Source organism: Mesoplodon densirostris, chromosome 2, assembly GCF_025265405.1.
Source record: "Mesoplodon densirostris isolate mMesDen1 chromosome 2, mMesDen1 primary haplotype, whole genome shotgun sequence".
NCBI lineage: Eukaryota > Metazoa > Chordata > Mammalia > Artiodactyla > Ziphiidae > Mesoplodon > Mesoplodon densirostris.
In genome coordinates this window covers 34,999,898-35,013,540 of record NC_082662.1, presented here as the reverse complement: position 1 = coordinate 35,013,540, position 13,643 = coordinate 34,999,898, and the positions used below count along the sequence as shown (strand labels likewise).

At 55.3% G+C, this 13,643-nt stretch overlaps 1 protein-coding gene across 2 annotated transcripts in view; it reads left to right on the top strand.

Moving 5' to 3' along the window:
• Nucleotides 1-13,643, top strand: part of HIVEP3 (HIVEP zinc finger 3) — a 129,766-nt gene that overhangs the window by 103,127 nt on the left and 12,996 nt on the right. For both annotated transcript variants that reach the window (XM_060089630.1, XM_060089629.1), the window contains exon 5: nt 11,752-11,927. In XM_060089630.1, coding sequence (XP_059945613.1) covers nt 11,752-11,927 — 176 coding nt within the window. The remainder of the gene's footprint in view (nt 1-11,751; nt 11,928-13,643) is intronic.

The following is a 13,643-nucleotide window of genomic DNA, read 5'->3' as shown; positions in this document are numbered from 1 at the left end:
CTACCTCCCAGGAGGCTGGCAGTGGTTGCACCTGTGACCTAAGGTATCTGTGGGCAGATTTTCCATGAGCCCAGTTTCTCTTCTGCTCCCAGCTGGTGGGGAGCAGATCTACTCAGAGCAAGGGCCAAGAAGGTGCCTGCCGTCATGGGACAATTAGAATGGCCTCTCTTTCCTTCTCCTGTAAGATTTGAGTCTGTGAGTCTGAGGCCTGAACACACAGCCCACTTGTGTGTTCTGCAGGTTGCAGCAGCCAGTGATGCCAGCCAGCCCCTTCTTGAGAAAGAGTCTGATGTGCCTCACAGTAGCTACCCCAGTGCCTTCAGATGTTTGGGACAGCCTTGCCACGGTCATTACCTCACAAGTATTCCCCAGCACAGAAATGATACCTTGCATTTATTATGGGAATTTAATACAGTTCACAGCCTTTTCTCATCTTATTTGCTTCTCAAGGCACATGAATCTCTGAGCATTGAGAAAACACTGAGGTTTCCCAGGGTGTGGTGACACAGCAGCTCATAGCCATTGGCCCACAGGCATTGATCAGGCACCCAGTGTCTACAAGTATTTCATCAGCTGCTACCACAGATGGCCTCAGTCAGGGTCCCCTCAAGCTGCTGTTGCACGTAGCCCCAGAGGGCTGCTTCCAGAGCAGAGCTGTAACTGAACACCTTCCCCATCCCCCTCTGCCCACAAGACACAGGCCAGGCTTTTGCGCCAGCCCCTGAGGTTTTCTAAGCCAGCCTCCATTCTTGCTTCTTGCCATATAGAATCATGCCAAGGCTTCCACAGTATAATTCCTGTAACACACGCCTACCACAGAGTAAACACTCCACAAATGCTAGCTGTTTCTTTTTCCATGACAAAAGAAACACCTCTGACCCTGGCTGACTTTCTTTTTAGTGTTTTTTTAGTAAAGAATAAGACATGCATTCAATCTCCAGGATCTGGTCACTTCCCCATTCTGGGCCTGTTTCCTGTCTGGGGAACAAGGAAGTGAAGCTGGGAAACTAGCTGACCATAGTCCTGCATCAGGCCGGGCTGGCTCCAGCCACAGTGGGTGGGTGGGGGGAGCGGTCTCTGGGTGCTCCGGGCCTTCCCATCTCAAGAAGGACAACCTGGAGAGGTTGGGAAGGGGAGGAATCTGGAATCCATCTTGAGCGCGCCTGTTTGAGGCCTCGAGCAGAGAAATCTTGGGTAGAACAGCATCCTTTGGAGACTGTCGTGTGCAAAGAGGGCTTGCACTAAACAGAGCTCAGACTACAGAAGGTCAGCAACTTTAGCTTAATAGGGGGAGAGCTGCCCAGAGGTGGAAGGTGCTGCCTGGGACACCGAGGGACCCCAGGTGCCAGAGGTAGATGCGCCCGTGGTGGGGTGTGGATGGGCTGTCCTGAGAATGACCACATCAGAGGATGTACGAGGCCCCTCCCACCCAGGAAGTCAGAGGTTTTAAGGTCCTTCCGAGCATGGTTGTGCTTTAACAGTAATTTCAAATTGATTTTAAATTCACAGAACTCTTTTTTACAAAGTTCGGTTTATATAGATGCCTATTCTGAAAAGCAGCTCAGTGTGGTGGGGCAGGTGAGGGCCCAGAACCCTGCTGCTCGGTCTCCCCCGCCGTGAATCCTGAGCACAGTGTGAAAGTCATTGTTCTAGACCCTGCAGGTCAGGGCCTGCTGGAGGCTGGGACACCCCCATGTAATGGGCACCTTTAAGAAGTCCACTCCTCCTCGGTAGTTTCATTTCTCTGAACACGACAGCCCCAGTTTCTGGCATCCTGTCTCCCTCCCTAATCTCGCCGTCTGGTCGGAAACGGGGCCTTGGCTGCATTCTTTGGACCTGAGCTGGCTTCAGCGCAGGTTGGCTGCCTGCTCGATGGTTCTTGGGCTTCTGCACTTGGTCATGCACTGCACAGCGTCTCAGCTTATCGTATCCATTTCTTTAGAATAAAAGTCACCTCCTCTCCTTAGACCGGTGCTGGGCATCAGACCCCTGAGCTACTGTCTTCGGGTAGCTGATGCCGATTGCTGATGTCCCCCTAGAATGAAAACTCACACCAGGAAAAGTGAGGAAAAGGCCCAGACAGCACAAATGCAAACCTGCAAAATGGACGAAGGCTGGCCTCCGTGGTGGGAGTCCTGGAAGCTGTAAAAGAAGGCTCCTGACCGGCTCTCCCCTCCTGCCTCTGTCAGACAGCCCCAACTTCTCAAATCTGTGTCCTCTTTCCTCCTGCCCTTGCCTCTGCCCCGGCTGGGGCTCCAGACAACTACAACACCACTCCCCAGCTTCCAGGCCTGTCAGCCCACACCATCCTCCACCCTGCACCAGACGGGGGCTCCCAAAGCAGGAGTCTCACCAGTCAGACCCGACTCACCCAGAAAGACCAGGATGAAAAGCATTTCTTCTGCAAAAGCCACCTAAGACCCACCCTGCTGGTCCTCCTCTGATCCTCCATGGCACTTTGTGCGTTGTCTGGGTTACGGATTCTACCTCTTTGTTTTACAGTCTTTTAAGTACCTGTTATTCACACTCAAGACTGAGGTCAGAGTCTTATTTAGCTTTGCGTTTCTGAGCCAGGCTCAGACCAGGTCTTAGTAAGTATTGTTGAGTAAATACAAAGAATACTGCTTAAAATAGACCCTCCGCTGGTGGGCTCTGAGCCCGTGCTTGTGTTACATATGTGCCGTGGAATTCCGGGCACAGCAGGCCTGTCCCTGGACGGCACATTAAATGCCCTCCATCCCGGATGTAGTGATGTGATATGATTTCTGCAGAACCCTGACAAAACCAGAGTCTGGGATGTGCCCAGAACCCGGTGTGAACTTCCCCCATGACCCACAGCTCAGCCTCCCCAGTACATTTGTCACCAAGGGGTGTGTTCCCAACCTCTTGGCAACTGAATATTTTTAGCAAATACACAGCTCAGTGCCAACTGGCACTTGCTCCTCTTCCCACAGACATCCCTTCCTTTTTGAGCTTCACCCGGAGAGCAGTGCATCACTGCAGACAAGCTGGTGGGCTCGCTGTGACCGGACCTCCTGGGGGCCAGTGACCGCCAGGAGCCGACCCTGAGCCTCACTTCATGGGACACAGGCTGCCCGCAAAAGTGGGCCTCCAAGCAACAGTGTGGACATTTCTGGTCGCGTCTTCCTCTCGCTTTGCATGATTATATCCAAGCTGTATGCCCCTGGGGGAAAGCATATTTGGCCACAAGATCATAATAAAAACAGAAATTTGACAAGACTTAAAAATATCCAAATTTGGAGAAGAGGTGACAGTTTTATGATAAAATATTGATATATGAAAACGTCAATAATATACATGCAGAACAGTCTCCTAGGAGCTCAGATTAGGAAGGTCACTCGGAGGTCATTGAGTTTCTCCCCTCATTTAAGAGAAAAATGAAGCTTGGTGGAAAGAGAAGTCATGGGTTTGAAGGTCAGACAGGCATCTACTAGCCACATAACCTTGGGGAAATCTCTTTGAGCCAGAAGTTTAGCTCTGGGCTATTTCTGCCTCTTCTATTTTATTTGCCTTAAACTGTGTTTTTAAAAGAGGAGATTTTTTAAAAATATTTATTTATTTATTTTTGGCTGCGTCAGATCTTAGTTGCGGCATGCGGGATTTTCGTTGCAGCTTGTGGACTCTTCGTTGCAGCGCGTGGGCTTAGTTGTCCCGTGGCATGCAGGATCTTAGTTCCCCAACCAGGGATCGAACCCACGTCCCCCTGCATCGGGAGGCGGATTCTTAACCACTGGACCACCAGAGAAATCCCACAAGAGGAGATTTTAAGTCTTAGAATTTCATAGCAATTAAGCACCTGAACTTTGTAACACGTGACCTGGTTTCAAATTCTGACTCTGTTAACTTACCGGCTGTGTGACCTTTGGCAGGTTACTTAACCTCTCTGTGACTCCATTTTCTTATGTGTACAGTGGGATGATTAGAGTCCCTGCATCATGGGGCTGCCTTGTGGTTTAAATGAGGAAAGGTATGCAAAGCATTTAAAATACTGGTTGGCACCCAGTAAGAGCTATATAAGTGTATGCTAATATTATTAGTTTTTTAAAAATCTGGATTTGTGGTTTTCTTGAAAACCTGGAAGATCTGACAGCCTCATACAACACTTGGCTGGAAAGGTGTATCCACTGTTCCTTTAGAGAGGGACTGTACTCTGCCTTCCAGCTCACTTCAATCCCGACCCCTCCCCCCTCCTTATACCTCCTCTGTTTTGTGCAGTCATGTAGCCAGCTCACACACACCCCCATCTAGTGCCCTGAGCCTCCATTTGGTCAGGAATGAATATATCTATTTATATTTTTTGGATAAATATGGAATATTTGAAGGATAAATATATGCATTTTACAGCATTGTTACAGGAGCAAACAGGCTAATCCACTGAAGGCTGCCTCTATCAGTGAGCTGCCATAACCACTCATTCCCTCCTGCTCTAGGGCCTCCCAGCCTGGCCTCTGGGTGAACAGCACTAGTGATGGGGAGCTCACTACCTCATAGAGCAGCTTCATCGCTGAGTCTTCGTCATATGCAGAGTCCAAGAACAACAACTCACCCATCATCTTGCCTGAAATGCCATTTAATTTCCACCGCATCCCCTCTTCTGGAATCTGGAGCAGAGGGATGTGTCACCTCCTTTGGGAGCTGTGCTCTGAGTTCCCAAGTGCTTGGTGGAAGTTTCAGGTTTCAGAAATGCCTGCCAAGAGTCTAGAGCCACAACGCAAGGGGTCACGTGCTGAATGATCAAGAGTCAGGCAGCTCAGCATCTCCAGTTGCAGCATTGGAAGAGGCGCGGCTGAAGGCAGGAGGGCAGACTGTGTCACGTATAAGAGCGCTGGGGTCAGACCTGGGTTCCAGTCCCTGCTTTGCCACTTTCTAGCTGCCTTGTGACTTTGGGCAAGACACACAACCTCTCTGTTTCTGTTTCCTTCTCCGTTAGATGAAAATAATAAGACCCTGCTGATTAAGGGGTTGTGCAAGATTCTTTTTTATTTTCCTTTGAGTCCATGAGTCTTAGACCTGCAGCATAAGAATGAAAAGAGACCCAAGGGCTTCCCTTGTGGCTCAGTGGTTGAGAGTCTGCCTGCCGATGCAGGGGACACGGGTTTGTGCCCCGGTCCAGGAAGATCCCACATGCCGCGGAGCGGCTGGGCCCGTGAGCCATGGCCGCTGAGCCTGCATGTCCGGAGCCTGTGCTCCGCAACGGGAGAGGCCACAACAGTGAGAGGCCCGCTTACCGCAAAAAAAAAAAAAAAAGAGACCCAGAAGATTCTGGCAGCTCCACACCCCTCCTGGCAGCCTCACTTACCTCCTGACCCAAGGCAGTGGAACAGAAAGCTGCTTCCATGGGAGGGTCCAGGACCCCTGGTGCTACGTGACCTCAGGCAGTCAAGCTCAAGGCCCCTTTAACTAAGACATTCTGGAATCCACAGAAACAGCTCTTTTTTTTTTTTTTTTTTTTTTAAGAACAAAACCAAGCATTTTCCAGACTGACTGACATCCCTGGCTTGTCAGATCAGCAGAAGACAGGCAGGTGGTGGGGCTCAAAGAGCCATGAGTCAGCTGTACCCAGGCGGTGAACTGTCTTGCAGGCTCAGAACAGGCAGGAGGCTGGGCGGGCGCTTCTTCACCGGGTGAAGGGCAACCTGTGGCACAGGCCTCCAAAGGGCAGCCTTGGGTGGAGGCTGGGGGTGCCAGCAGACCTAGGAGACAGGACCATGCCCCTGGGGGCCCCACCATGCTTTTCTGGCTTCCTTCCCTGGCCCTTTGCATGGCATTTTTCTGTAGCTGTCAACACCCTCGGTCCCACCCAGAGCTGGTGGCCTTTCAGGAAGGGCTGCAGAGAGAGTGATGCCGTTCTCATCTGTCTGCGGTGTTACAGGCCCCTGAGAATTTCCATGAAAGTAGGCGCTAAGGAAACTTGGTGAGCATCACCTAAAAGCATTCGTGCAGCGTCTGTGTGGGGACGGGGATAAGTGGAAAGATCGCTGATGGTGTGATCTTGGCCATGTCACTTGAACTCTTTGGGCCTTGGTTCACATTTCTATAAAATGGGGACAATGGCAAAGGGCTGATGGGAGGACTGAATGACCTCAGGCATGTGGCGGTGGTTGGTGTATCTAAGGGCAAAGTTTGACTATTCCCAAGGGAGGGGAAGTGACTTACCCAAGGTCACCCAGCAAGTTCACACAGGAGCCAGAACTCAGACCCAGGTCTCATGCTGACTTCTACCTTCTGACTTCTAGCACAGTGGTTCCTACCAGAAAGTGGGGAGTGTTCAGCCAGCCAGTCCACCATGGTTACAGGGGGACTGGCTGTGTGCCGCGTCCATGGGGAGCCCACAGTGTCAGGCTGAACTTGTGCTCAGGGACTCTTGGAGTGGGAGCGTCTCAGCTGAGAGTCTCTAGCAGACACGAGGAAAGAAGGCCTAGGCTTGGCTTTCCTCTGTGCAGCGATGAGTACCGAGCACTTGCTGGGTATCAGGCACTGAGCTAGGCCCTGGGGATGCACTAGGGAATGAGGCAGATGTGCCCTCTGCATGGGGTTAATGGGGACGACATTGTGAGAGGCCACACAGCTTGACAGGCACCGTGAAGGAGGAGTGGCGGGACCCCCAGGCCCAGGGGAGTGGGAGAGGGCTCTGAAGGAAGGGGCCTTTTGGCAAAGCCCTGAAGGAAAGAGGAGCTGGTCAGACAGTAGTGGGAGGTGGGAGGGGTGGGCGGCGGGGAGGGAGAAGGCCAGAGGAAAGGGACTCGGAGGCACTGGCTGATGTTCAGTGTTGTTGGTGGGGAAGTGCAGTTAAGAGAAGAGCTGGAGAGGTAACTGGGCCAGGCGGTGCCCGGGGCCTTCTGCACCCGTTGAGTGAGGGGCAGGGCTTTATCCTGAGAGCAGTGGGAGGAGCATTGAAGGGGCCCCTGGGCTAGGAGGAGTGTATTTGGGGAGAGCCCCCTCTGGATGTTTTGTGAGGAAAGGATGCTGCGGGTTAGGAGAGGGGATGGTGGCCTGGGCTAGTGGTGGCAAGGAGGTGGGCCTCCCTGCAGCATATGAGGGATGCGGCCTTGACAGGCTGTGGTGATGGATTGACAATGAAGACTGAAGGAAGTAGAGGCACCGGGGACGTGGCCTGGCCACCATGGGACGGGCACGCCGTTTACTGACGCGGGGACCCAGGAGGCGGTCGTACAGGTGGGGGGACATGGAAACATGGTTCAGGGCACGTGAGCTGTGAGGTGCCTAAAGACCACCAGGGAGGTGCCGAGGGGGCAGTTGGATGTAGAGAAGAGGGGTCAGAGCTGGAGAGAGAGACAGGGGAACCACCAACATCCAGGTGGAAAGTCAGGCGTGTGCGGGGAAGCTCACCTGGGGGAAGGTGTGAGGGGAGAAGAGTGCAGGTTGGTGCCTGGGGAGCACCAGCATGGGAGGCAGGGGTCAAAGAAGGAGCTTGCGGAGGAGACCCGGTCACCAATCCAACAGGTGTCTCCAGAGGGCGAGCAACAGGGCAATAACGCCTCTGCCACTTGGATTTAGCAGTCTGTGTTGTTGGCAGGAACAGTCAACAGGGAAGCTGGGCTGGGGCGGTGAGGAGGTGTGACTCTGCCAGCGTGATGGCCCTTTCCAGACTCGGGCTGAGAAGGGAAGCAGACAGAGCGTTCGCTGGAGCAGGCTGAGGTCCAGGGGGAGTTTGGGGTTGGTTGGTACCGAGAGAATTGAGCTTGCGTCCGTGTTGGTGGGATGTGTCTGAAGGCGGAGGCCTGAAGCTGCTGGGGAAGGGGTGGGACCTTATAGAGAGGGGCCTTGCACAGGCTGCAGGGGCTGACCGTGCGCTGGGAAGGGGAAGAGGGTCCAGCTCACACTGGACAGCGGCCCCATACCTGTCCCTGGACTTGGCCCTTTGGGAGCCACACAGCTGTACAACCCCAGTGGCCTTCAAGGAGCAGAGAAGTCAACAGGCTCCAGGCTGGCCAACCAGGACTGCCCTCTTCAAGTCTCAGGATGCCCAGTGGCCACCCTCCTCCAGATATCCACAACCTGGACCCTCCTGGCCGCCTCCTCCTCTAACCTCCTTTCTCTGGCTCCCAAATCACATTCTCTCCTGGTTCTCTACCAGGAGATCTCTGCTTGGGGGTGGCTTTTAGTGCCATCTTTCTCCCCACCCTTACATTTGGGTGCCTCCTGGGCCCTCTCACTGCCCTCTTCCTGTTTTCATACTCTCTTGATCTGAACCTGCCTGCCCCAAAGCCCGTCCATCCCCCACAAGAGGTGACACGCGCTAAAACAGTCTGCTAGGAGGCCACCCAGACACGCGTGTGAGGGGAGGGACGAGGGCTTCATCATTTCCCAGTCCTCAGAGTTTGGGAACCAGGGGCCCCGCACTCTCTCCCCCGTCCCATCTCCAGCCGAGCCGGAAGCTATCAGGACCCAGATTCCAGCCACCTGGCCTCTCACACGGCCTCCAGGGATCACTTGGGGTCGTAGCGGGAAGTGCCAATAGCTTTCAGGAGCCTCCTGGGGTGGCTGGACCACCCGCTGGGCCTCAGCGCAAATCTACATGTCCCATCCTGAGTCCCATGGATTTCCAGCTGTGTACTGGACATTTCCTCAACTCACACTCAGCAGTTAAGGACAAGGGTCCTGTATCGCTTCTCTCTAAGCCCATGGATGGTACCACTTGAGCTGGCCAAGTTGAAAACTTTCGATCTTTGTTACTCCCTCATGGTGGCCCCTGCATCATCCAGATGGCCACCAAGGCCTGTAGATTCTACGTCCAGAAGGACTTGAATCTCTGTCCTAGAACACGTGCCTTGTACCCAGATTCTAAGTCTCTCTTCTTCCAGACCATTCCCCATGGTGCCAAGGAAGGATCTTCTCTTTAGACTTTATCTTTAATAAAACTTTCATCAACTCTCAGCTTCTTAGCATAAAACTTTGATCAAGTCTCAGCTTCTTAGCATGGCATTCAAGGCCAATGGTGATCCAGCCTGTCCTGCCCACCAAACACTCCAGGCCTCTTACCACCCGTGCCTTTGCTTCTGGGGTCCCTGCCTGGGGTCTTGCCTTCCTGCCTCCATCTCTCAGCATCCTCTCTGGCCCCTTCCAGCCCAGGCTCCTCCTTTGTGCTACCCAGCAGGTTGTGCACCTTCCATGGAGTGTGACAAAGTGGTATCTGGGGTTACATACATGCCTCCCCACCCCACCCCCAAGTCAGGGAACCACCCACAGAGGGTCGAGCAGAGTCCTTTCTCTGTGTGTGTGTGTGTCTCCATTCAGGCGACCACAGGTGGTTTAAGCTCACTATGGAAGGAGAACGAAGGGACTGAGAACAGCCAAGGTAGACGGACTCTAATGCCTTCTTCTGAATTGGTGTAAGCACAGGGGGAATCCCACATGTGGTAGAAGTCAGGGCGGCTGTGGGCCTGGGTAGGAGGGGGTGTAGGAAGGGGGACCCCGATGGCGCCATCGTCGTTGGAAGTGGGGGGCTGTCATGGACCCGCCAAGCAGAGCCAAGTGGAGGCTGGTGTCCGGTGCCAAGTGGAAACCAAGCCATTCTCGCTTCTTTCTTCTCCAGATGGGAAAAGGGCACCCCAGCTCAGACTGGGTCCCAGGGGACAAAGGGACCTAGGAATTAAAACCCAGGTAGCTAGGGCTTCCCTGGTAGCACAGTGGTTGAGAGTCCACCTGCCGATGCAGGGGACACGGGTTCGTGCCCCGGTCCGGGAAGATCCCACATGCCGCGGAGCGGCTGGGCCCGTGAGCCATGGCTGCTGAGCCTGCGCATCCGGAGCCTGTGCTCCGCAACGGGAGAGGCCACAACAGTGAGAGGCCTGCGTACCGCAAAAAAAACCCCCAAAAAACAAAAAAAAACCCAGGTAGCTGGTTGAGGTCTGGGGGGCGTGCTGCGTGAGGGTGAGCTGCTGGCACGGGGAGGCAAGACACCCCCTGCTTGCCCCCAGGGTGCTCTCCCTAAAAGCAAAATGAGTCTCTCTCCCCTTAGCCCCCATGGCCTTCCATGCCTCCCCTTGAAAGCAAGATGGTGCTTGCCCTGGATCAGGGCAAGAGTTGGCCCCCAGCCTGAGGACTGGGCGCCTAAAACTGGCCCATCGGGACCCGTAATAGGAAGAAAGGGTGGTTTTAGACAACTTGAGAGGCACGGGTTGGCCAAAGCTGAGGCTTTGTACTTGTACTCTTGTAGAGCAGTCCGTGAATGAGTGCGCGGGCACGTGTGTGTGTGTGTGTGTGTGTGTGTGAGAGAGAGAGAGAGAGAAAGAGAGAGAGTGTGTCACTGTGTGGGTGGGGTTGAGTGTGCCACTGTGTATGTCAGTGTGTGAGTGTGAGTGCATGTGTTTGCGTGTGAGAGTGGGGAGGTGGTGTGAGTGTGTGTGTATGTGTGTTGGTGATCACTGTGCCGCTGCCTGCCAGCTCCCTCCCTCAGAGTTCCCTCCTGCAAGCCCATCCTTGTGGCGTCCTCTCAGCTGTAAGCTGATGGCCCCAGCGGAGCAGGACTGAGTCCCAGCTGCTGTCGCGTCCTCACCTCCCCCTGAGCCCCTTCCTGCCTCTCTGCACCACCCCACCCCCGAGTTTGGGTGCCAACTCCTGGCCAGGGGGTGACGTGCGGGGTGAGTGTGGGCACAGGCAGGCCTCCTGCAGGCCAAGAGACCACACCTCTCCCAAGGCACCCGCGCCGTCAGATCCCCAGGCCTCATGAGTCACAAAGCTCTTCTCCTGGAATTATGCCAGGATCCCCTCCCTGGACCCCGTCGCAGCCTTCCACGTCCCCATCGAGACACACACATCCACAGCATTAGACCAGCACGGCATTTTGACAAGGGAGGGTATCAAGTGAGCCTGTGAGACTCGTGGGTTCCTTCCAAGTGGAAATAAGAACATTCTGGTTCTGGGCCAAGAGCGCAGTGGCGCTGAGGCCCAGCGGGTGGGCCAGCCACCCCAGGAGGCTCCTGAAAGCTATTGGCACTTCCCGCTATGACCCCGAGTGATCCCTGGAGGCCGTGTGAGAGGCCAGGTGGCTGGAATCTGGGTCCTGAGAGCTCTGGCTCGGCTGGAGATGAGACGGGGAAGAGAGTGCAGGGCCCCTGGTGTCCAGCCTCTGAGGACCGGGAGATGATGAAGCCCTCGGCCCTCCCCTCTCACACGCGTGTCTGGGTGGCCTCCTAGCAGACTGTTTCCGCGCGTGTCGCCCCTCGTGGGGGATGCACAGGCTTTGGGGCCGGCAGGTTCAGCTCAGGTTCTGTCCCTTTCTGGCTGTGGGAGCCTCAGGCTCTTAAGGGCTCTTCGTGGAGACTGTGATTGAATTCGGGCAACGTGCCCAACACAGAGTGAGCACTCCGTCCATGGTGGCTTCCAGAGCTGTGGTCGTTATCTGTTTCACTCTCTTTGTTACACGGTGGCCCAGAGCGGCGGCTCTTTGGAAGCAGAAGCTGGCACCGAGGCCGGATCTGGACCAGAGGCCCTCTGTGCCCCTGTGGCTTCCCTCCTGGCAGGGAGCACCAGGGTCTGCCGCCTCCGAGGGAGAGAAGGGGGCAGCCCCCCTGTGTGAGGGCAGGGCAGGTGCAGGGCTCCGTGGCGGATCCCCCCACCCGTGGTTCTCTCTGCTCCGCGTCCTCCTCTCCCGATGCCCCTAAGGGCATCCTGGATGCAGCCAGGAAGCGCGCGCATCTTCTGAGGTGGGAACCTGCCTCTTCTCCTACTTTTTTGTTCCTTTACCATGACGCCTGTTGCTCATAGGTACAAATCAAACGAAGAGTATGTATATGTGCGAGGCCGCGGCCGAGGGAAATATGTTTGTGAGGAGTGTGGAATTCGCTGCAAGAAGCCCAGCATGCTGAAGAAACACATCCGCACCCACACTGACGTCCGGCCCTATGCGTGCAAGCACTGTCACTTTGCTTTTAAAACCAAAGGTAAGAGACGGTCAGCGGGGCACTGGCCCTGCCCGCTGCAGGGAGCTCCCCTCTGGGAGCCCCAGCACAGAGCCCGGGGCCCGGACCTCTCTGCCTGGGGCCTGGGCACCCCCGATTCCTGGGCTCCCCAGTGACAGAGCAGCCGCCTTCCAGACTGGGCAGTGGCACCCCTCGGCTGCCCTGCCCATGCTCTTGGATCCCACGCCGGCCCCTCCACCCTTCACGCGTGCGATTCCCACCACAGCCAAGCAGTGGCACTCTCGCACACAGTTCCTGGTTTCGTATTTGATCTCATCACCCCTTCCTTCTGCATGTCTCCTTAGCCCTTTATCCACCGACCTGATGAGCTCGAGCATCCACACTGGTCACTGCCGCTCTTGAGTTTGGAAATCCATTCCACCCCGAGCCACTTAACACACTCGCATGGTCACCTCTCATGCCAGACTTTGCCCCTGCCTCCACCCCGCCTCACCACTCAGACCACGTTCCTGCTCCGTCCAGCTTCTCTGCAGCACTTGACACAGGGGTGGGCTCTCCCAGACCCCCGAACGGCAGCCCTGTCATGCCTGCCCCTGACACTGCACAGCAGGGTCAGCTCAGGCTCTGGCAGTCACCTGTGAAAGGAAGGAAGACTGGCCGGTGAGGGTACGCAACCAGAGCACTGTGATGGGTGATGGAGGTGGCCAGGGCCACTGCAGCCACCCAGGACCCGGGTGTGGACCAGTGAGGCTGTGTCCACGAGACTTGGACCGAGCTCTTCTCTGCTCCTTCTGTTGGCTGCTCCCACAGGGCAGGCAGGAAAGGCATCGCAACCCGCTTCTTCCTTCCTGGTAGCTGAGCAGACTGAGGTGCCTCAGAGGGAAGCCTGGGGCTCTCGAACCCCTGGTGGCTTCAGCCTCTCGTGCTTCGCAGTTTCCTGGCTCAGGGTTGGGCACGAGGGTCCTGCCTTCTCCTCTGGGCAAGCTGGGGGCCTCCACACCATCCCCCACCAGAGCCACGTGGTTTTTCAGTAGATGGAACTGGAGAGCTTTGACGCCTGTTGACCTTCCTTTTGTTGGTAAAGCTGCCCCCAGAAAGAGCAGTGGGCAGTGGCTCTGAGGAGGGCCCCTCCGGGTCTTTGAGCCTTCCTTCCTTCCCCCTCCTCTTGCTGGCCCCTTCCGTTCTCTTGGTGCTAGGTCAGGGGGCAGTTTATCTCATCCCCTCGCTCATGGCCCCCTCTCTGACCGGGTGTCCATCTCTGGTCTCCTGACCCCGTTAGGCTGCCCTCATCTGTCCTCTCACCATCATTCTCAACTGGAGCTCAAACTTTCCCACCAAGGTTTTGGTTTGAATAGAGGTGATCATCCTCCTTCCTCGCCCTGACCCTCTTCTTTCTTGGTGTCTCATCAGCAGCATTCCAAAGGGCATTCAGAGAGAACTGATAGGCCTGGAGCCCTGCCATGTCCAGGACAGCTCACCTAGCATGCCTCGGTCCTGGTCGTGGGCTCCGTCCCACACACGCCCTCTACAACCCCACTTTCTCTGGCCTTAGGCGGTCAGTTGAGACTCTATGGTGGAGAGAGATGGGAATAATCCACCAACAGTTCAAATAACGGCCTTTGACTCTGAACACCAAAAACCTTTTTGTCCAAGCCCCACTTGACGGTGCAGAAAATGGGTCCCTCAAAACAGAAATGACTGTTAAAGCCGGAGCTGTAACTATAAGCCAGGACCCCT